This window comes from Symsagittifera roscoffensis, chromosome 6 (genome assembly GCF_963678635.1).
Source record: "Symsagittifera roscoffensis chromosome 6, txSymRosc1.1, whole genome shotgun sequence".
In the NCBI taxonomy this organism is placed as follows: domain Eukaryota; kingdom Metazoa; phylum Xenacoelomorpha; order Acoela; family Convolutidae; genus Symsagittifera; species Symsagittifera roscoffensis.
The window spans coordinates 50122250-50146442 of record NC_087067.1 but is presented as its reverse complement, the minus strand read 5'-3'; the positions used below and the strand labels follow the sequence as shown (position 1 = coordinate 50146442).

The window sequence follows — 24193 nt, the reverse complement described above, 5'->3', positions numbered from 1 at the left end:
TAAGGTAGTCCAATCCATTACTGGGTGTCAATTGAGTGAGTTAGAAATTCTTAAGAAGTTTAATACACTTTTATTACGACATCCAGATATCACGAGCGGGAGCAGTAGCGAAATTGAGGTGGCGGATGCGCGATTGGAGGCGATGACAACGGGATTGAGTGACGTCAAACGTAACACTGTAACTTCAATTCCATTAGCGTTTGGAGGGAAGATATTTCCACCGGCTTACCCAGCGAACGTAGTGATGTCGGTCATCTCACGGGATTGTAAAAAGGTTCGCAAAAGTGACACCCGGCCCGAACTCTTTAGCCTAAAGTTAACCCAGGCCCCAAATGAGGGGTTTAAGGTGGAGGCAAAAGACCCTCATCTGGACCGGAAAGTCCGAGCGATTGGAGCATATCTCGGCTAACACACGCACGATTTTTACATCAAAAAGAATTGTTTGCGGGTGGACGAACGGCTAGTCATGCCTATGACCCTTAAGACTGCGGTGGTCAATAGCATTCAGCTTCCACCACGGACGAATGTTTGACGCAGCACTGGACGTGTGGTTTCCGTACCTCCCCCGGAGTTTGGTGGCCGCCGCCGACGGATGCCAAGAGTGTACCGCTGCAGGTAAAAGTCTGAAACCAACGTGCGCTAAAGGCGACATTGGCAAAATTTATGAACCTAAGGAGCCGAACGAATGCTTACAATTAGATTTTTGGGGCCCTATTGAATATTTAAATGAATCGGACAAACACGTTCTAGTCGCGGTGGACCGGTTTTCACGATGAGCGTCGGCTATGATATTTAATAACAAAAGCGATAAGGTTCTAAACTTTCTGAAAAACTACATTTCCCACGATGGAGAGTCAAGGAAAACTTACATGGATCCAGGGTCTATTTTTACGCCAAAAGAAATAAAATCGTTTTGTAATACCGAGGGAATACAAATCACTTACTCGCAAGTAAAACGATCATTGAGCCACCGGCTGCGTAGAACGCACGATAGGTAGTTGAAATAATTTTGTTTTGGCCTATGCGAAAGAAAAAGATCGCGAAAATCTAGATTCAATGGTAATACGCGCACTTAGCGCCATCAGATTTGTACCAGATACTACACTAAAAATCACGTCCTTCGAGGCACACTACGGCCGGGAGGACAACACGGTCTTAAGGAACATCACGAAAAAACCGTCGCTACAAAACCTTCACTGGGCGAAAGTGTGGAAACAAAAATCTGCATGTTTAGATACTGAAGATCCACGCACTAATCGAATGCCCCACCCAACAGACCAATTTGTACGAGTACGATGTTGAACAGAAGGTTGGCGGACGACCAGCTGGTCAGTAGATCTGGAGACTCTCAAGACGCCAAAGGGGCGAGCAAGGGCATTGTCTCCAAAGGCGCCAGGAACCTTAAAACTGAAGACCTGTCGAATAGACAGCGGACGGAGCTAGTGTTCCAACGGATTAAAGACCGAAATCGAAGGTACAAACTGTTAAATAAGAAAGTCGTTAAAGAATCTAAACATTTCTTGACTCTAGAAAATGGGTCTTCGCTTAGGAAAAGCGGTGTGGCGGAAAAAGCTAACCGGGCGCTGAAAAAGCTATTGCTTAAGGGGAAGTATTTGAAGCCTCCTACAGTTGAGGATGTTAGGCGAAAGCTGAACAAAGAACGCCTTCCTCAGTCCAAGACCACACGTTCTAAAAGCCAGCCACGATCAAAATCACAAAACTGGGACGATGATGATGATTCAGATTCAACCTTTGAATACGAGCCGTTACGATTGGCCGGTAAAAAGGCGGCGGAACAGCAAGCGACGGAAGCGACCTGACCAATCTCAAGCGGTGGTTCCCCATATTTTGGCCAAAAAAACGCCGATGGAGAAGAACAATGCCGCGGACAATAGCATAGTAAAGGGAGCGAATAAATGCGACGCGGTAATTACGGAAAGAGCGAATAGTGCCCCAAACGTAGCGAAGAGGGAGCGACTAGGAGCGCGAATGGATCGAAGAAGTAGGCTGGACGACCTAGGAAGCAGCAACTGGTGCCATATTCCAGCCAAGACTCGGATGAAACGGGGTCGCAGAAAAGTTCGAGGAAGCGAACGGCGGTGACGAAACTCGGTGGAGTGATAATCGATAGTATCTTCAAGGAGGGGCAAAAGAAGGGGGAAAGAGCGAGAGAACGGGATACCAACTAAGTTCGGACGTGCCATCGGATATCGGCGGAACTAAAACTCGGAACCAAAACTGTTAAACTTTATGCCCAGAGAGAGGGCGGACCGCTGGTCTAAAACTCAACCCAATTACTGTTTTGGTGTAACTTTAATTTTAAAACAAAAATTAGTAAACTCAAGGGAATGACATATATATACACTTCATATGATGAATAGTTTTGAGTTAGTTGAGTTTGTTTATTGGCGCCATCGGTGCGTGCTGTCTGGAATCCTGGATTGATTTACTTAAGTACCTGCCAGTTTGATATTGAGAGTGTGTGCTAGCTAACACAGTTATGCATTGATTTGAAGTTGGAGCCTTATTTATTCAGAATTGAAGTATCGACTTTTTTCACAAACCACCCTAGAAAAAAATTTGTCTTACACCTAATTAAGTCCTTGTATGTATTTATATTTTTATAACCCTATAAATTTGAACTACAACTCAGATCGATAACGATCTAAATCACAGACGGTGAGCTTTACAAAGTTGAAAAAGATTACTAAGAGGAAAAAGATGAGTTTCGCCATGGTGGGTTTGGGCATGAACCTAAGATCACACTTTACAATGGCATGTAGGATACAATAAAACCATTCTTATATGATGTGTAGACAGTTAAAGCAAAGAACCAAAAATGAACTGGAGGGTAGCGAGAATCTCCCCAATGGAGTGGGACGGCGACCAGCACGAGCTCTCACCCGAGAGAACACGGAAACTAAATGAAAAGAGAGTGGCACCCAAAATCAACAAACGTACGTTGATTTAGGCCAAGAGTGCCGGAAAAGCCACGAAATTAGATTTAATTATAATTCAAGCAATCAAGTGATTTTGTTAAACAAAAAGTAAACCTGAAAAAGTCTGAACTCGCTACTTCGCACACTCAAAACTGTTTTCAATGAGCAACGCCTTTCTCTTTTGAGCAGCCTGAAGCCATTATTCGTAGTTTTTCATTCAAGTCCTAAGCACATGCCAGCTTCAAAAAATTCACCAAAAAAACTGATAGGTCCCAAACCTCGTTTAACCAAAAAAAAAAAATTAAAAATCATCCCTTAAATTCACTCTTAAATTCATCCAGTAAATCCAGACAATACTAGCAAGGCCAACACGATTTAAACAGCCTTTACAGATTCGCTAAAACTCAGAATGGATTGAGAAACCAAATCAGCAAAAAAAGTTTTACTGGGTTCGGCAACCTCGAATTTTTCTAAATACAATAATTCTAATTCGATCAATCGTTTTGGCTATTCTGGTAACTATTGTAACTTCGAAAAAAAATCTATTGGGCTAGTCGTTCAGTTTTTAGAGCTTTGATATAATTTATTTCAGGTATTGAAAATGCCTCTTGCGCGCCATGTAATGCCTTTTAATGAGAATATTTTGCTCTAGCTCATGCATCAACATCCTGTAGGTTTTGGACGGTTAGTCAATCCGTCTTCTTACTCAGAGCTTCTTTCGCCGCATCAATTCCCTTCAGACGATCCAGTATCGGTGGGTGACTATAATAAAACGTAGAATATAACCAGTCGCTGTAAGGGAATCCTAGGTTGTCAACTTGGAGCTGAATGAGTGCTGATTTGAGTTTCGTGCTTCCGTCATCTAATTTTCCTTCCAGTTCCAGTTTCACAGCGTATTCGTCAGCTTGGAACTCAAATCTTCTGGACAAGAGAGTCATGGCGAAGGAGAGAATCATTTCGTAGGGTCCAAAAATGAACTGGAAGATGATGAAGAGGCCGATCAAAATGGGCATGGAATTGTGAAAGCCAAATGCCTAAAAACACAAAACCAATCAAAGTATAGTTAATGCCAAATTGTTGGCAATATCGGTGACCTTGAACAATTTAATCGATCAAAAAAACTGCATTTCAGGTTAATTAGGTTTCAGGAAGCGGTTTTTACGTGTGGAGATCAAAGAGAAACTAAAATCCCACTTCGTTTTAAGTTATTTAACATCATTCAGATTCGTTCACCGAAAAGCTTTGCCAACAATTTGGCACTAACTATACAATAAACACAGGTGAAAAACGCCATAACTATGAACGTCCAGTTGGAATACGATATCGACAAAGAACTCAAGCTGAAAGAATTCTTCCATATCTTGTCACTGGAACAAGAATTTGCAACATTTTTTGATAAACCAAATTGCTTTATCAGCGCCCAGAACGTAAATTATCAATATATATTACGTTCAAACACATATTTTCATCCCATATAGGCGAAGCAGGCTTTAGCACCACTTACGAATCAATGAGCTAAAGTTTATATCAAAGAAATAATTCCAGCAATGAAAAATTGTTGCAATTTCCAGATAGTTCCCAAAATTTTCATTTCCCGAATTTCTTTTTTTGCCAAAATTTTCATTTCTTCAATTTTTTTTGCCAAAAAGCAGAAACGGTTGGTTTTTTAGCAAACATAGTCTGCGGAGAGTTGTAAAGGTCATTTTTCCTTCTCCAAAGTTCAATCGATTTTTTTTTACATCTGATTATTTTTTCATCGCGGAGAGTAAGTTTCTTCTATCTGGTAAGAAAGTTTGGTTGTGAACTTAAAAAAAAACGATAAAAATCCAAACACCAAGAACATACACTTGAATAACTATTAAGAATTTCCTGAAAAACCGAAAAAATCACTCGAGTTAAATAGGTAACTTCATTTCACATTTAAAAAAAATTTACCTGAAAAACAAATTTTCGAAAAAAAAATCCTTGCTGCGATACAGAGCCGACATAAATAGACAGACTATCATCAAAACTAGCCGAAAAAATTCAGTTTGCAAAAAAAAAAACAGGTGTCGACTAGAATCGAACTCCCGGCTTTTGTCGTCTCAAACATGGGTGTTACAATAAATTGGAGGAAAGCTAATCCTTCAAAAAACGTGGTGCTACGAGAACTGAGCTGACAAAATTAAACAGACGGACGATTGTCCGAAAAAGTGCAAAAACTCTAGTTTGCAAAAAAAACGGTCCCGGTCGGATTTGAACTACAAGCTTTTGCCGTCTCGAGCAGTTCTGTAACCTCTACGCCAGATGCTCCAGATCGTTGAATGAATTATTTATACTTATCAGGCGGTAACAAAGACGAAAAACCTGAGCAGAAACCGTTCATGCCGAAAAAATCCAAAACGCATATATTACCCCTTCCCTTAAGAACACACACAAACACGCACACAAACTTTTTTCAGTCACTTAGTCGATATGAAATTAGCCGAATGTTATTAAGCCCCTAAAATTACCACCAACATAAAAAACTACCTTCGATTAGACCGGAGAAGCCAATAACAATGAATTTATTGTAATGCAAGTTTTCAAAAGCATTTTGGTAACCTGAAAAATTCCATATGATGATTTGATAACGCTTGCAGCTGTAGTTGTTCAAAGAATCAAAAAATCCCGAAGAAAATGTTTTCAATTTTGTTACTATTTAGCTAGAAGTAAGCCATAGCTAATGCACAAAAATACAAAAAAAAATTTTTAAAGCATCCTTTGCGCAACTTGTACAGTAACCGCAATTTTCAGTTCTTCTTTCACATTATTTCAGGAATGCTGCTGGAAATCAAAAAACGTTTTGAACTTACCATATCGAAACACAGAGGCGAAATTTCGCTTTGCAAACACCAGCACGAACACGAGAAAAAAGCAGGTCTAAAAAGTGTAGTAGGAAAAAGTTGAAATAAACCTCAAATTAGCAAAAAAAAATCAGCTATATCTGAGATTCGAACCTGTGACCTAGAGATTAAGGTTCTCACACCCTGACCACTCAGCCACGAAAACGTATTAAGTAATAGCTAATTACTAGTCACATATAAAGCAGAGAACATATGCTATGCAATTTCCAATGCTACAGTGAAATTTCTAAATAAGGGAACATTTTTATTTGCGAGCTAATTTAGAAAAAAAAGAAGGTTCGTAATAACACATTATGCAGATCGCAAGTGTAATCCCAACGGATCATTAAAAAAAAACGATATATATGACTTCAGTTTAATTTGGCGCAGAAACTTTAATAGCCTAGAAAGTATAGTAACCTGATAAATCTCTGGCTTCTGGTAGAGATATGCGAATACGGCGAAACATAGGAATGTGTTGATGGCGGATATAAGGAAGTTCTTGGGTATGTGCCACATTTTCCAGTGGCCCAGTTCATGACCCAACACAGCTAAGACTTCCTCATCAGTGCAGCCCTTTCGCTTCTTTTCATTTGTCGTCTTCTTTTCGCCCGATGTAGTCGGCTGCTCTGCTTCCTTGTTCTCGTCCTGATTAACCAAAAGCGGTAGAAATGCATTTATTTTTTTAAATGTTTTCCTGTGCACCCACAAATCAGTGAAGGCGAAATAGAAATAAATTAACAAAAATCTTAAATAACGGCCAATTTTCAACTATTTTACAAAAGCGTTCAAAATGCAGTTTCCCTCCAAACATGTAATGTCTGATCTCGGAAGTCAAAAAAAAAAATCATACAACCTTATTTAAAATGCACAAAGCATTCAATTGATGTGAATATATTAGTAACTACTAAAGAGTTAAATGAATAGAAATTCTTCATTCAACGTACCTGATTTTCCCCTGCCTTATCTTTCTTCTCTTCGTCGACTTTGTTGTCAGGATGCAGGCCCACCATGAGTGTGTCGAACAGAACTATTCGCTTCTTAATTAGTCCCACGAAGTACGCGTTACTGTGAGACGACCTCTTGGAACCTAAATGTATCAGTAGCTTAATTTATGTTACTAGTTTTTGCATAAAACACTTCCCCTGCCTAATACAAACAAAAAATAAACAATTTAGATGTACGAGTAATTTTATCAAACTTGTAGAAAATTTCAAAGGCCAGGCTGAAGGAATGAAAATTTTTCAAGATAAAACAAAAGACAAATTGTCATCTCGTTGGAAATAGTTTTAAAATTGTCTTCTTGAACTTGAAAACAAAAAATATGATAAAATATGATCTATTGAATAACCTTCAACGACAAACAACTCCGCCAACGGAAATTGCACTGAAGACGCCAGCTTCTCAATGGCTGTTTTGAGTGGACCCTCCTCCATTGGTGTGAACTTGTCAAATAAGGGCGCAATGTAAGACGGATAAACTGTGATCAAGACAATCGATACAGCAAGTGTGAACAGCCACGCGTAAACGAAGAAGTATGGTCCTCCAATTTTTATGATCCAAATCAGAAGAGCCAAAAGCGGCATCGCGATTAATTGCATCACAATGAACTTCTTGATAGTATCTTTGACGAAGAAACCAGGCGTTTGTTTGTTGAAATTGTGACGTGCTTCCAGCACAAATGTTGAATAAATTGACCAGGGTAGACCTAGACAAAGCATAAATTTAAATTTCTTACGCAGAGGCGAAGCGGAGCGTCGCAGCACTGGCGATACAAAAAACACATTGCGCTACAAAATAGTGAATGATAAAAAAAGAATGAAGTCAAAAAAAATTCGGAAAAACAAAATTACTTCAAAAAATTACTTGACAAAAGTTGTAAGATTACAGATACAAAAACTTTATTCTTGTATCGGATGAAGTTCATAAACAGCCCTTAAAAATGGAAATCATTTAGCGAGCGTTAACAAGGGCGACAAACATTGGGTCGAAACCTGTTGAGACGAAAACAAATCTGTTGTCATAAAAAACTTCATAAAATTTGAAAGTTTTTACGACCCATCCAAACCGAAATACATAAACCCAAACGGATACATTTTGCCCTCGAAATTACGCAAAATAAGTTGACTAAGTCGATATAAACTAAAACTGTTTGAAAATTTGAAAAAAAAACACGAAAAAAAAACTCAAAATCAGACATGGTAAATTTACAAATTTGTGAAGTTTCAGTTATAGTTAAAAAAAAAATGTTTAAATTGGCAAAAAAACCACGCTTTAAAAAGTGAATCAATAAAAACCCAGCCAGATAAAAACATAGCGTTCAAAAAAAACGGAAAATGAACCGACAGAAACTAAGACGAAAACAGTGAACACGAAAAAATTGAGATTTTTTTGAAAAGATAATTACAACCAGAAACGGACTTGAACTAATTACTACTTAAATGATAAAAGTGAAAGTGAAGATCCTACTAAAAAAATGAAGATCATCTAGAGATACTCTAGAAGTGGTTCTTTGAACAAGGTTGTTAACGGGAAAAAAAAGTCCAGTACCCGGTTGCAATACCCTTGCTTATTGCAAGGGTAACAAACTTTAACAGAAGACTTTAACATATATTTCGAAAAGAAAAAAGATAGCCAGTTGCTGTTCAAGTAACACAGAGAAAATTTCGACCAAACTGATATTTCTCTAAATTCACAGTATTATCTTCGTTAGAAAAAGCCATTATTTCAGACAAATGCATAAAAAATTGGTTACTACATTGATATTAAACTTTACATTCGAAGCTAAGCCTCATCAAATTTCTTCTTATTTTGTCGGAAAAGCGAAAAAAAATCAGACCACAGTTTCTCTCGACACAGTAATTTTCTGAACTTTTTTAGAAACCCAATCACGCTCAAAAGGGCTTTAACGTCGTACCAAATTTCACTTTCTATGAGCTTGTAGTAGACGGATAAACTAAACTCAAAACCTGTTATTAATCCGAAGACGGAAAAGAAGAATACGAAGATCAGAGATTGGAAAATTTCGCTGTCTTTTATCCAGTCTAGAGGTACTTTATTGAGAATATCACCACTTCGGTCCCACGCCCAAGGAAGTGCAAACAGAAGCAGAATGATATTAGTCTCCACTTCACTATACAAACTCTGCCAAAATCCAAAAGTCATTTTGTCCAAAGAGTACCTCCTTGTTTTATTCATCGTTTCCTCATCTAGTACATGTGATAAAGGTTCTGGAACTGTAGTTTTATTCAACACTACTCTTCTTTGTCGCCAAGTTAGGTATTCATCCCAAATAAAGACTGCCCATTTGAAGAGAACTACGGCAATGAATAACGGACTATAATCTGGAATTTCCATTAGGCGCCTGAAAATATGACAAACGAAAAATTTGAATGAAGATTTTTTTATTAATTAACTGTCGTCCGACATTTGATTTAACTGCTCCATATTTATGAAATCTAATTTATGCATCTGTTTTTACTTGTTTTAGCACGATCTCGTTGAAGGTCTGATCAGAATAGAAGGAACTTTAACAAACCAAACAAACTAGGCTTCAGAACCAGTTGGGTACTCGTTCAGAACTATCCTATTGTTGTTTTGGATTCCCGGTATTATTGCAGAGCATGTTCATCCCTTTTTTTTCACGTTTGTTAGAAGATTTTCGATATGTTACGAGAACTTGCACAATCGCAGCATAGCTTCCATGTATGTAACATTCGACCCCGAAGTGCATACCGACAGAAAGTCAAGCTAGATTCTGATACGATTGGCTAGCGTCTAAAAAGAGCCTTACGTACTTTTAACCGTCTCTGCCATAGCCAGTTTAATGTGGTTCTCATAACATCGGGTCGACAAAATCATTACAGCTTGAAGGCTATCGGCCGAACCACTCAAACTAACTTGGTTACAGAATGCGTTAAAACTGTAAATTCAAACAAACGTTTTCGCACAGTTTTGTGCATCTTCAGGTTTTGAAAATCTTAACTGTCTGAACCAGCTGATCAAAGATCATAAAAAGTGTCATTCCCGTAACTATTTCAAACAAATTTAACCAATCACAACTTCGCAATTATTGTAACAGTCTCCTACTTAAGTCACATATGGTGTAACATTCGCCCGGAAGATACATATCGACGGAGAACAAAACTAAGTCCTAAGACGACTGGCTAACGTCTAAACAGAGCTTTGCATGCTTTTCACCGTCTCTACCAAGCCAGTACTTTCGGTGGTCTTTTCTAACATCGGGTCGACAAAAAACGTTACTGCTTTCGGCTTCGGTCAAAACACTCAAATTAACTTAATTACATGTAAAAATAGTGAGCTCATGGTTGGGTCTCAGTATCCCCAGACCACGAGGTCACTCCTAAAAACAAGGCAACTACTACTTATTGAATTATTATTGTTTTTGTTCAGTAGATAAAAATCATCATCTCCATCGAAGATGGATCAACCCTTTCCCCCAACTCCTAGCTTCTCATCCTTATCAAAATTAATCCAGTTGTTAATTAAATTCAATTCAGGACATGACAGGAAGCTAAAAGTTTATATAAAAGGATAAAAGTTTCAGTCCCGAAACCCTTTCGGATTCTTGAATCCACTGAATCAAGCACGTTAAACTTGATTCCTCCGTAACCCGGAAGGCTGTCTTCCTTCCTTCACCGTTGTTCGCAACGGCCTTGCAACTATTGTAGCGACACAATAGTTGCAACTCGGAACGTTCTCTGTTAACTCCGTGATTCGTTGTCGTTCCTTAATCACAATTTCCGCTGTTCTCGCAATCGCAACTAATGTTGTTCTGTTGCTTTTTAGCTCTTCTGCCAAAATGGCCGTTTCTGACGTTTCTCAGAAATGTTACGTCATCACTTCGAAAATTTAAAATTTCAAAATACCAGAATATCTTGACCTTCACCGTTCTACTAATCATCCGAATAACGTCGTTAATCCTTCAAAATCACTAATTCGGAAGGTCCGCTGCTAAAAATTCGAAATCTGCAGAGATTGCATTTTGTCCATTCTGGTCGAATGTCACATACTCCCCGGACATTCCGGTCAATGTCCTCATTGAATCACACAATGTTCGTAAAATAGATACAGTGTCATCGAACAGAATTTACAACATGCACGAAATTACTTTTATCCACGTCACATCGACTCACTGCAGAATATAAATGGCGTCATACCACATCACTATAGCCTTCAAATTCTTTCATTAATCTGCACATTGAGGATATGACCTAAGATAAAACATATTTTCCGACTTCCAATGTCAATGTCCCGATTAAAACTTTTTCTCCTAGATTTAAAAGGTGTTGGTTTGCAGGACAGTCCTGCCAACCAACAAGCTAAAATTATCCTACTATGCTTCTTCCCTTCGGAAATCTTGCTTGTTATTGTCCTGAATATTAAAACTAAGAAACTCTGTGGTTAGAAAGAACAATGAAACAATCTCCCTCTTCGAGAGATCACCCAAGCCTTCCATGTCACCACAAAGTGATCAGTTCTCCTAGCTGATTAAAAACAGTCATAAAGGCTGGAATATTAAAATATACTCCTTCACTCAAGCCTTTCTAAATAAATAGTAAGTGAGTGTCTCTAAAGCCACTCAATTAAAATCAAAATGCAAATTTATAAATGCAACAATTTCAAAACTCAACTAAATGTTTCAGTTTTCAATTAAAACTTGGTTGCTTGGTCTCTCACTTGAGTTTTTTCACACACATAAAACAATTCTGAATTTTAACTTTCTCTTCATCACTCCTTTGTTTTCTTCTTTTTTCGTCGTTTAGAAGTTCTAAAACTTCTAAATTCTTCTAATGTCGTCTCTTTTTGCATCTTGTTTTTCGGTCATTCGTCAATGTTCCATTTCTTCCTCCTGTGACACTGACTCTGCACTCTCAGTTTCCGTATCCTGCAACACGTCGTTAGCTATCCTGACGCTGTTGGAAGCCGTCCTCCAACACTTCTGCTCTTCTACCCTTTGTACCACATTAGGTTCTCTGTTCCTGCAGAAGCTGTTGTGGAGACACAACGTCACCTTTCTCTCCAAATCTTCCTTTAACATCTCTGCCTTCTCCTTTCCACTACGTTCACTCGTCCTGGAAATTCTTTTCCCAGCGGTGGTCACTGCATTCCGATTAGTCACGAGAGCTCGCTTGAAAGCTCCTGCTCCAATGACCAGCTGATATTCACTGTACACCCTGCCGCGCTTCGACATATGCTTTTTCGCATATTCGTACAACCATGCAGTCATGTTAGCTCTGAACCATGGCATCAATCGTTTCCTTGCCCATATCTTCTTCCTTTCCATAGGAATGTTTAGAATTTTGCACATTGTCTCAAAAAGATCTAAATCTTTTAGACAATCCAATTTCCGCAACTGTTCTCTCGTTGGCGCTTCCTGTCTATTGTTTTCTCTTACGTGAGCTTCCAGCCATCGTATCGCCATCATAACTCCCACTATCACTATTGTTATGGGCTGTGATGAGTCTGGTAAACCCATGGAGAGCAGCTCTCCAGAGTCCCAGATCAACATCAGATTACTACGCTTGGGATACCACCAGGTCTGCAGCAAGCAGTGGCAAGGAAACTCGTCATGTGTCAACATGATGCTCCTCCACTTACGTTTTCCCGAAGCTTCCATTAATGGTTCCACTTCCATCATCACTCGGTGGACTTCATCATTCTCGTCTACTGTATTGTAATCTGTGACAGTTGATCCTCTCTGTTTCTGTCTCTCAAAGTCACTGAAGTTCCCGCTCACGTATCCCATAAACTTCTTTCCTAGTATTGATTTCAATTCTTCCTTGGTTCTCTCTGGAACTGCTGAGAACATCTTACATAGCAACTCGTAAGATTTCTCGGACATTCTCGCCAGTCTCACACACTTCGGCACTGAGAAGGCTTGATCCACGATCGTTCTCGTACTCTATACGTCCACAGCTACAAAATGTACAGGGTATCTGCTCTTGCACATTGGAGCCAATGTCGAACCCACCAAATATCGTGCTCCTGATGGTCTACAATAAGTCTCACTGTGTCTGATGTTCATTTCCGTCTCGATTGCTTCCCTCCATTTTCCTATGTATTTCTGCTCAGTCTGCAGAACTCCTGGGAATACTTCTACACTGATGGCTGTGACCATCTCATGTTTCTGTTCTAGATTCAATAGTGACTCTAAAGAACCAAACATGCTGTAGAATCCTATTGCAGTCACTAGATTCACCTCGGTTCCTCCATGACAATCTGCTATCAGTTCCGTTTCTGTTCTTGCTTTCATCACTACGTTTCCAAACAATACCGTCAATTGCTTGTGTTGTTTCTCCAGGGTCTTCACACAGTCCAGACCTCCACAAACGTGACCCTCTTGTCCACAGACTTCCGTCAGACAGCTACCAGGTTTGACCCAGTCTTCTGGTCCCCAGCCAGGCAACTCCACTTTATCTTCTCCGTTGCTCCTAGAGGTCGTTATCATCACATTATATATGATGTTGAGGTCACGCAGGTTACAGTCTGCATTCAGTTCCCTCTGCACGTCTTGTGTCGCTCGCAATATCGAGTCAGCGTTGGGACTAGGACACCATGATGGCCTCATCAATTCCCACACTGCCATCCATCTCGTTCTCAGTAACTCATCTGAGAACCACAACCCAAACTCCACTCTTTTATCAGATTTTGGTACTGAAGGTGCAGTCACCTCTTCTTCCAAGACCAGTCCCAATTTGGCCTGTGGATTGTTAACGCTTTTAATCGTTACAATTCTGGACGTCCAGAATCTTAGCAACACCGCCTGCTCGTAATCGAAGAAGCAATCGCGTATGTCTTCACTCAGGAAAGGGTTGTACGCTATCCCTATGATCCCGGATACGTAGCTATACGATTTCTTCTTGATCGGTCCACAGTATTCACTGGATTTCGGCAATGCCCCCATAGATTCTTTAGCGAGTCTCAGCTCCTTGTTTGAGAGTCTCCTGATTTCGTCTATCTTTCTCATGGGTTCTAATTCCTCGGGTTCTTTCATGTTCACCCTCATCGGTTTACTTTGCTGCATATCCAGCACTGCTAGCAAGAATAAGGCTTTCGCTCGCTCATCGCCTTCCCTCAACATCTTAACACAAGTGTTCAATGCAGGTACTGAAATCTGCTCTATCAGGAATCGAATGAAACAGAGAGCGTCTCTCCGCTTCGCACACGCTACTGCTGCTCCCTCTTGGACTATCAGATCCCTCGGGTTCGTCATAAGGAAAACCTTCTCCTCTTTTGACCTCTTCCTTTCTTCTGAATCATATTCTTCGCGAGTCAATCCCATCATGCACCAGGCGAACCTGAGTTGTAACTCTGTTCTTACGTAAGGTACTGCCACGAGAGCATGTATTCTTGGCGTAGTCCTCATTTCTTCTTCGAAATACCTTAATACCACTGCTTTCCATGGAAGGCTCACCAACTGCTCCATCGTTTCTGCCTGTATGTCAGACGACGCTTAAGTCCCGTACGTCTTCTGCTTGAGGGTGGTGCCTTGCAACATCGTTTCCAGATAACCCTCCATGGCTTTTTCGTCTTCCAGGGCCATCACATACCCTCTAGCCGAGTTTCGGTATTCTAACATCTCCATGTATCCACCGGTGGGTTCATCTATCGACACAGTCTCCGACACTGTTAGTCGGTTATATTCCACTGGTATTAGTTGTCCCGCGACACTTCCTTTTCCTTGATTCATGGGAGATGGCTTAAAGTCTTTCATTTCGCTCTCTCCACATTGGCTGAGTATTTCCATTTCCAAGGTTGCTCCAGTCAGAGTGCGGTCACTCCTTTTGGATTTATAACCTGTTGACTTTATCCCCGCCATGAGAATGGGTGGCACCATTGCTATATCAGTTAACATTTTATCTGTGCCAGGCAGTTGATAATCACCTTGCCCCAAATCCATGACCTCCTCGACTCGTTTCCTTTTCGCTGAGTTAACAGCTTTCATCGATATCTCTGAATCCACCTTCGTCTTTCCGACTCTCCTCGGCATCACTCTGCTGCCTAACTTCATTTTCATCGCATTGATCTTATCAATCACCAATTTTGATCGCATCGTCCCTCTCCTGGTTCTTGACAGATACACCACCTCTCCTTTATCGTCCTGCGGTGTCATCTTGATGGGAGAATTCGCTTCACTTTCATCAGTGGCCGAGTCGATCAAAAACTCACTCAGTCTCTTTTCACAATCATCAAGCTTGTCAAGGACTTCCCTCATCAAGGGTTGGTTGAGACCCGTTTTCAGAATGGACTGGGTCCCATAGCTCTGAACCACGGTCCAGACTTCTTCCATAAACGCCACTCTGTCCAATTTGCATCCCGTCCTACTCTCGTGGTCTCGGTGATGTACTTCCCATTCTTCTTCGGGCAGCGTTCCCAAGAAAGGTACTCTGGCTGAGGCCTCTAATCTTCTCCTCCAAGGTGATTCCATGAGGATTCTCTGGTCGTTATTTCTTGAATTGCCAGGAGAGCTGCTCTCCGGCAAATTCCGTTTCATTTCCATAAAGGCTGACGGAGGCTCCAGTGTCGAGATGCCTTCATCCGCTGACTCAGTCGTTTCCAACGTATCTGCATTGTTCTCAAGATCACTGAAGATATTGAAATCCAGGCTGGATGTTCCTCCTGTCGATGCCCTATCGTCTTCCCCACCAGCTTGATCTGCATCTTGTTGGATGGGTTCTTCGGTTTGACGGCTTCCTCCCTGTTCGTCATCTCCTTCTGACTTATCCTTGTTCGAGCTCGAGGGTCCTTGTTCATCATTGTCGGCTTCTTCCAGGAATCTCGGTATGAGCAATGTACCGGCCGATCTATCTTCCTCTTCTCCATGGACCACTTTGATTTCCTCGCAGCCGAAGGGTGCTAGGAAGGTTCTCGTCTGCAGTATTCCTCCCACTTTCATCTCCTGTTTCACACTAGTCAGGATTAAGGAGGCTTCAGGCAGTTCGGTCCTGCCTCTCATCCTCATCGGAGCTAAGCCTAATCCCGTCCATTCCTCGTCGAATTTCCCAGGCTTGGGAGTCGCGGCGTTGCTTATTCGCCTTCTCGTTGCTTGATCCGTATATGCAAATCGTGTGTATTGTAACACGGCGGCATTTCTCCCTACAAAGTATGGATTCATCGTTCCCATGAAATTCCCTACTCTCCTTTCATTGGTTTCGAATGCTCTCAATCTAGGAGTTTGTACCACGGAGACTGCTCCGAGCAACATCCTTCTTATCAGAGGGAATTCAGGGATTGCCTCCGGCAGCTTCTTGTAATCACCCCAGTCCTTCGTCTCTTCTCTCACTTTATGATATGCTGCAGTGAGACGAGGCACTCTGGTTATTTCACCATTCGTTTTATCATAGGGTCTCAGATTCCAAAGCTTCGGAAACACTTCGATGTGTCCTCTTTCTACTTCTCCCATGCGATCACGGAAGTGATCGTCAAAATTGATGACTGTCATCTCTGGCTCTGATATTCTCGTAAACAACAGATCTTCACTCATGAGCTCCCGCAATGTGTGCTGCTCACACCAGTTCAGTGTACTACCGTCCACTGCTGATATGAGCTCAGATCGGTTAACAGCGGCATGCCTCCAACATGTCTTCTAACATCTTCCTCTCTTTCTATCGTCTCGTCTTCTCCCGTTCCAAAGCGATTTTGTTGTAAGAGATACTGGATAAGAGTGTGTCTCAGGTCCCTTATCTTGTTCCACGAGTCCGTGGATTTATTCATATCCAAGTTCCTCACTCTCTCTCTCATCTGCTCTGGACAACGTGTCAGTTTCATCAGTCCTCCCAAGTTTCCGTGGGTAATTGCAATCAATTTCAGAAGTCCGTCTAGCCGCAGGTTCTGGATTCCATCAGTGAGCAGTATCGCCGGTCCTTTCATGAAACTCTCTGCTCCAAATGTCACGAACAAGGCTATTAGTTCCACTATCGACACTTCCACTACTGCTTGGAGGAATTCTTTTATCAAGTAGTGCGAGACTTTCGGGTAAACTTTTGCCTAGAAGGACGCGGTCCATCCGGCTCCCAACCCTTCTAGCATGCTGTCTGTCCGTTCAAAGTCCTCCTATCCCTTCACTTCCTGGGTCCAGAAGGTTTCCAGAGTAATCTGACACATTCTGTTCACGAATTTAGCGGTCTTTTCCCCGGCATTTTCCGCCAGGTTCACCTCCTTCAACAAGTAGGCATGTATCTTTCGGATCATCACGGGGCCTTGCTCAAAAGCGTCTGCACCCAATGCCGCTACTCTAGGGTTCAGGTGTAGCCACTGGTTGGCTTCCGGCTTGGTTCTCAGAACCATCGCCTCCAAATGAGCTCTCGTCTCTAGTGAATTTTTCCTTCTTGTGTCTTCACCTGCCACTTCCATTGCTCGGAACCATAAGTCGTTGGACATCGCCGCGATCACTCGATGGTCGTCGTCTACTCCTGGTTTCAGTTTAAGCTGTCGACTGAAATTGGACAGTTCCAACCCCAGCACCTCGTCCAATACTAACATGTGTGGCGCATGGTCCTTGAATCCTCTCATCGCGTTTGAGATATCTGACCACACTGCAGGCAGTTCAACCTTGAGTGGCCTCAGGTTCTCCATCTCTATCATGCGATTCGGGGCTGATATGATCACATCATATTTTCCTTCCGAAAGTAAGGTCACAATCGCATACACAAATTTCAGTCCATCCGGGAGATGTGCATACCCCGGAGACAACGCGAATACTATTCTCGGTGTCACTTTGGTGAATGACCCCTCCTTCGTCGCATCCACCACTTCACCCATCGACTCAAGGATATCTTTTATCGCTGGCCACACAGCGTTCTCTGCCGTTGTAGGATCTCTGAGTCTGCTCAGAAAACCTCTACTGTGTAGATGGTCGTTGATGCCAGCGAACACGATCGTAATTGAGTTCATGTCCGTCTGCCTTTGTACCCCTATAGCCAGAGATATCGATTGCAGTAGGTCCAGGTCGACCGCTGCCAACATTATGACGTCCGGCCAAAACAGAGACTTGGAGGTGTACACGAACTCTGAATTCGCTACTATCATAATCTTGGCCTTCCTCATTTCTGCTTTGTCATAGGCGACGAAGATGGTCTCATCTTTCTTTATCGCTTTCAATCCGCCGTATCTTTGGGCATCACCATCTTGATTCACTAGTTTTGGGTATATTCTCTCCTTCACATGACCAGGGGGTGTCGTCAGCTGCCTGAACATCTTCACGTGTTGTCCAATCGGCGCTCTCGTCGTCAGGAATCTTCCTGGTCTCTCTTCTCGATTCCCTTCGTCATGATTCAACCTCACGTCTTGCAATGGTCTTGCATTCACTGGTCCCATTGTGTTGTTAGAGGGCAGTCCCTCTAGGTCAGCAAATCTCAAGGCCGTCGTGGAGCTGAAATTTATGCTAGCGGCTATCAACCAGTCTACGCCGGTTCTCGAGCACAATCTGCTGACGGATAGCGTCGCTCCATTCAGCATCCTCCTTGCATCTTCGATGAAGCTTACCCTCTGGAGATCCAGCTTCATTAGCTCGTCTTTGTATACATGCCAGGGAGACGGTATGGGTCTTGACCACATCAACGAGCCTCTGCCCGGACGTCTCTCCTCTCGACTGGTACTTGTCGTCTCTGATCTAGTGTCCGATCTAGTGACCGATCTAGACGTGCCGGCTGTCTCTTCGATTGGGTTGACAGGTCCTATTCTTCTGCTAGGATGGATGGTCCTCCTCATCGGCGCTTCTCCCAATCGATCCTGTACGTCTGTCCTTTGACCTGGTTCGCTGGAGCTTTGTTGCCTGTAGTTCGTGACGGCCGGGACCGTACCCAAGCGTGTTTCCAGGCTAGGAGGCACAAAGGTGGTAATCAACGCGTCACTCACTGTTCCTTCTTCCTTCGGCACTCCTGTGTCAAAGAGTTCTGCTTCCAGCTCGTCCAACCGCTCTTGGAAGACTCGATTCAACCAAGCTTGTCCTTCGATACTGTCGAAGTGGATGCCGTCCGTGGTCAGTCTGGCCTGATCCATAGCTCTCAACTCATGTTCGATGTCCATGAGGATCATTCTTCCGGCGTTCCGACTTGCGAGGTTCCTCAAGATGTTATTCCACCTGACGACTCCATCGTTGTGCCTTCTTCCTGATGCTGTCAGGCTTCTCGTATTCATTGGCACAGTGCAAACGGTCAGAACCGCGCAATTAACTTTCTGCCAGAGGGTAGTAAGCAAACACACCATTATTGACTCCCATAGTGCTTCCTGCTCATCTGAACCTCGGGAGATGTCATTCGTCCCAACCAAGATCATCACGTTGGGGATCCTCCCTGGATTCATCAGTTCCACCATTCGATATAACTGGGCTATCGTCGTGCCTCCAAAGGCCATCACCGTGGTGACCCACGAGGTCCTCAAATTCGACAGCACTCTAACCAAGCTGTCTCCCAGTATCAGATGAGATGTCCCGAGTGGTGGTTGCTGCAGGTTTACTGCCGGGCTCCAAGTCTCTCAATTAAAGCAAGCTCTCGGATCTGTCTCCGGAACTCCCGTGAAATTATATTTCAATTGATTATTCTTTTGCACGTCTATTATGCGAGACACTTTCTTCGCTGGCATCTTCTGTATTCTTCTCTCTGGGGCCCTCGAGCTCCCCATGAGTGGTGTCACGTCACTTATCCCATGTCTGATCACGGTCTGGGAGAGTCGTACGCTGCCCGTGTCGTCAATCGTTCCATAGGATGCAGTCACCCCGGAACCTGACGCATTCTTGTTAGCGACCAGTCGTCCAGCTGTCTCTATCAGCTACCTCACTGTCTGTTCCACGACGGGGTCACCCAAGGTGTCACTAGGATCCGGGATTGTTACTCGATTTGTCTCTGCTGGGAGCCGTTTTCCGTTGTTTGACTCATTTCTCGAGGCGTCAAGAGCTCCATCGGGGACTGCCCACGAGGAATACTCCTTGCAGGTATCACTTTCTCCACGGCCGTTGTCAACGCCATCTGTTCCGATTGCTGTTTGTAATCCTGCCTCAAGCGCTCAATTTCTTGACCCTGCTTTTTGTTGCATCTTCAAACAATTTTCTCCTCATGTCTCGATCTTCCTTCATCTGGAGCATACTTTTGGTCATCTCGTCCAGCTCCTTCTTCATACTTTTCAGTTCATCGTTCATCTCATCCAGATCTTGCATGGTTTGGTTCGTCTTAACCTTCTGTCCTACTTTCGCCCTTTTTGGTGGCACAGCTGCTCTCAGTGGTGAACCAGACGAGGCCGCCTCGCTGTTCATCTCCTGATGCATTCTCGTCAGCCCAGGTTTGGGCTTGGAGGGCATAGGCATCTCACCTGGTTGGTAGGTCCTAGAACTTCCCAATCCAGGCTCATTCGCCAAGTCACTCCCTGAGAGCCCCGTTTCTCCACTTCATCACTCTCATGTTTGGGCGGTCTAGTACTCCCCTTTCTCCACATGCTGCCATCAACAGGACTTCCGTGGGGCGGTCCCCACGGTTGTCATGCCCCAAGATGTTGATCAGGGCGGTCAGCAACATGACTACCTCTGGGTCCTCCAGAGCGAAGTCTCGATCGATCAGCCGACGATAGATCGCATCTACCATCGGTCCCACATATGCCTCTGCCAGGTCCATCAATTCATCCAAGTTGAAGTTATCCATTCTATTCTTTCAAGTTCGATTCGGTTTTGATTCCAAGATTTGACTCAAGTGAGTAATTAAACGATCAATCAGGATCTAGAAAAGAGGTCACGAATATTACACCTGTAAGTTTTATTAAAATATATCGCTAAAATGCTAAAATTTGCTTAAAAACAGTTCAGACAATTCAATCGGTATTAAAATCAATCGGTCTCTAAAATTTTGGAATTCGACCTAAGATTGGACAGTCCATTCAGTTGTTCATGGTCACTAACCCCTTCTTACCCACGATCTCAATAACCTAACACATAACATAACATAACATAACATAACACATATTACATACAACTTAGTCTTTGGCCTAACACCTTCTCGCACGTCACTCAGCCTATACTTAAGTAATATTTCTTATGTAGATATACTTGTATATTCGTATCAGAGAATATCACGTGTACAAGCGCGTACAATTCCCGAGGATGCAGTCTTCCTCTGTTTGGATCGTACACTGGAAGCGAGAGCTCCTTCACGTCCATTTCCACGAGGAAGTCCCTCAGCATCGTCAAGGACAAGACTATGTTCTCTGGGTCCACGTGCTGCTTCTCCGTCGCCCTCGTTACCAGGAAGCATAAGTATTTTCCCGGTATCTGCGACGCCGCCGGAGGTAAGGCCGCTACGCCCCCTATCCCTGGTCTTTGCTTCCAAAGGAATTCCACGTTTTTGTATTCTCTCCTAAAGTCTGCCGCTAACGCTGTCCTAAAACTCATGTCTGCTGTGATTGCTATCGCACATGTTCTATTTGTGAGTATGAAATCACTGTCTGTTAGTATTATGTTACTTGAATATTCATTTGGTAGTTAAAATATGACTCAACTACCCTGCCTATGTCAGGTTTCTTAGGTTCTTCGTCTGTTTCTGCTTCTAAGTCTCCTGTTTCTCTTGCTATTCTTAATTTTTTTATTATCAAGTTTTCAGTGTGGGTAAGTCCTACCCCCACTCCCCGGACAAAAATATCCATCGACGTCTCCGTCGATCGCATACCGGGTATCAAGTCGAGGTTAGAAGCTGGAATGAGTAGTCGTCCTTCCTGGGCAGCCCACGAAGGATCATCTCGTTTGGTCTTGATGTATTTCATGCTTGCACGATCTACGTCCTGAATTGTGACGCTGGTCTCCTCAGGATCCGAGGTCGTTTCATTCAGCCACTCTAAGACACGCAGGTTCGTCAAGTCTTGTTCATATGACTGCTGTTGCTCGTCGTCGAATTCTACCTCGGGTTTCGACCAGTCGTCAACCCTCTCATCGTCGTGATCATCGACTATGTCAATGCCTTGTGACACAGTTATTTCCTCTAGACCCACTACTTCCTCCACTATCTTCTGCAGATCTATCTTATCCACTACAAAGTCGTCACCGTAAGGATTGTATTTCTTTCTTGGTCTCGTCACGTCCTTCTGACGAGTCTGTATCGTGAACGGAAGATCCGGTTCCAAGTTCTTGGGAACTTCTGTCTGTTCGGGATCCTGCCAATCTTCCTCTGCGTAGGGTAAGGTTTTATCGTCCGCTTCGATCTCCTCGTTTGGATCCAGGTCCAGCGGTGTATCCGTACCTTCCTCTACGACTTCGTTTCCATTGTTCTTCTCCCTGGTGCCCTTTTCATTGACCTCACAAGCAGGATCCATCATTAGATAATCCCCTTCTTCCATGTCTGCAGGTATACACCAGTCTTCTGTCGATGGATTGTGTGGCTTGATGTTCTCGTAGTGGGCGGCTCGGCCAGTACTCAGTCTATAAAAGCGTCCCTCCTGGTGCACCTCTGTAATCATGAAGGGTCCCCTCCATTTTTTAAGGAGCTTTTTCGTCCCTTTCGGTGGTATAACGTTCTGAAATACCCATACGTAGTCTCCCACCGAGTAAGCCTTTGCACCAGCTGCTTTCTTGTCGAATCTTTTCCTCTGCCTTGCCTGTGCTTGCTGAGTATTTCGTCTTCACAAATCGTTCAACTCCTGTTGGCGTCTGATCACATCCCTCACGTAGACCTGTGGGGACGTTTTCTTTCCCTCATACTCTGGGTAGAAGAAGGTTAAGGGTAAAGACTTTTCGTGTCCAGTTAGCATCATGTGTGGACTGACTCCGGTGGTGGAGTGTTGCGTGCTGTTATATGCTCCCATCACCTGTGGAAGGTATCTGTCCCAATCGGTCATGTACCTGGAACAATATACTCTCAGCATCGACACTAACGTCCTATTCTGTCTTTCAACTAAGCCATTCGTCTGAGAGTGGTATGTCGTGGAGTGAGCCTGAGCGACCTTTGAGCGTCTCATAAGCTCTTTCGTAAGCTCTCCTACGAAAGCTGTTCCATTATCCGACTGAAACGTCATCGGACAACCATGTCTTGCTATCCAGGTATTGATCAGGTGGTCGCATGTCTCTTCCGCCGAGGCAGTTATGCAGGGCACGGTCTCTGCATACTTCGTAAAATGATCTATCATGACCAGCAACTGATTATAACCATTGTCTGTCATGCATATCTTTTGGTGATCTATCTGCACCACCTCGTTGAATTCAGACGACTCGATCGACTGTAAAGGAAATCGCAACTTCCTTGGATCCTTGACCTGTTGGCATGACAGACATGCTGTTACCCACTTCTCGCATGCTTTTTTCATCCCAGGCCACTCAAAGCGCTTCAGGATCCTCTGATATACTTTGTCGATCCCCTGATGGCCCATCTGATCATTTGACCTGAATAATAGTTCTGTCTGATAGAGTTGCGGTAACACTATCGCGTTATACTTGTATAGGACTCTGTCTTCCTCCCTTCTTTTGCAAGCCACAATCCCGTCCTTGTTCAAATATAACCTCCCTTCCTTCTGCATGAAGTATTGTCTCAGGATGCGATAACTATCTTCCTCGAGGTCCCCTTTATCCGGAGAACCATTCTCGATCCACCTTTTCAGGTTGCTTGTCATGCGATCATTCCTATGCGCCCTTAGAAGATCCGAGAGTCTGTATCTCGCCTTTAGGTACGTCTTCATGACCCTCATCTGACTATTCAGCTCGTTCGGCTGGTGTGTGTCTTCTTCCATCTTAACGCACCAAATCTTCGCCAACGGCTGTGTTTCTTGTTTAAACGGCTGAAGATCGGTCCTGACTACCTCCTTCTGCGGTAACAGGCTTATCGACCGTTTCGATACCGCTTTTGTCTCCAAGTCATCCGCTGCGTTGTCAAAGACTCTTTCGCTTGGTATAAGGTAGCGATCGCTGTCAGGATCTTGGTACACCTCTCTGTCCAGGTCCCTTGCCCGAGTTTCCACTAGTAGCGTGTGTACCGCTAGTTCTGACAGTTCTGATCCCGAGCTCGAGTTCCTGTCTGAATAAGTGTCCATTTCTGAGTTTTGGGATTTGTCATCCGTCGAAGAGGTTGTGCTGGAGACTGCACGCTCCTCCAGATCATGTCCGTGCCTTCTTCGCATCCATCTGAACTCCCCGGACAAAACCTTGTTCTCTAGGTCCTGTTTCTCATCAGGAATTTTCTCGTCTATGTCAGACTCCCCGGACAATCTTTCTATTCCCGGGTGTTGATCTTGTGATCGCTGGTTCTTCTCATCATTCGTCTCCCCGGACAAATAGTCTTGCAGCAGGTTTTGTTCTACCTTTTCACCTTCCTTATCCTGGTCCACAAAGGTGACAGTTTTCTTTCGCTTGCTGCTCCCCTGTTCTTTCTGTCCGCAAGAAGTACTGGTTAAAATCTCGTGGTT

At 43.3% G+C, this 24193-nt stretch overlaps 1 protein-coding gene across 1 annotated transcript; it reads right to left on the bottom strand.

Annotated features, from left to right (window-relative positions):
• Window positions 1-3240: 3240 nt before the first annotated feature.
• On the bottom strand, window positions 3241-9163 carry LOC134847830 (CAAX prenyl protease 1 homolog). The gene is made up of 5 exons (XM_063865053.1): window positions 8773-9163; window positions 7155-7511; window positions 6751-6893; window positions 6224-6451; window positions 3241-3973 (listed from the first exon to the last, which is right to left on the bottom strand). The coding sequence occupies exons 1-5, from the start codon at window positions 9158-9160 to the stop codon at window positions 3629-3631; spliced, it is 1461 nt and encodes a 486-aa protein (XP_063721123.1). The 5' UTR covers window positions 9161-9163; the 3' UTR covers window positions 3241-3628.
• Between the last annotated feature and the right edge of the window lie 15030 nt (window positions 9164-24193).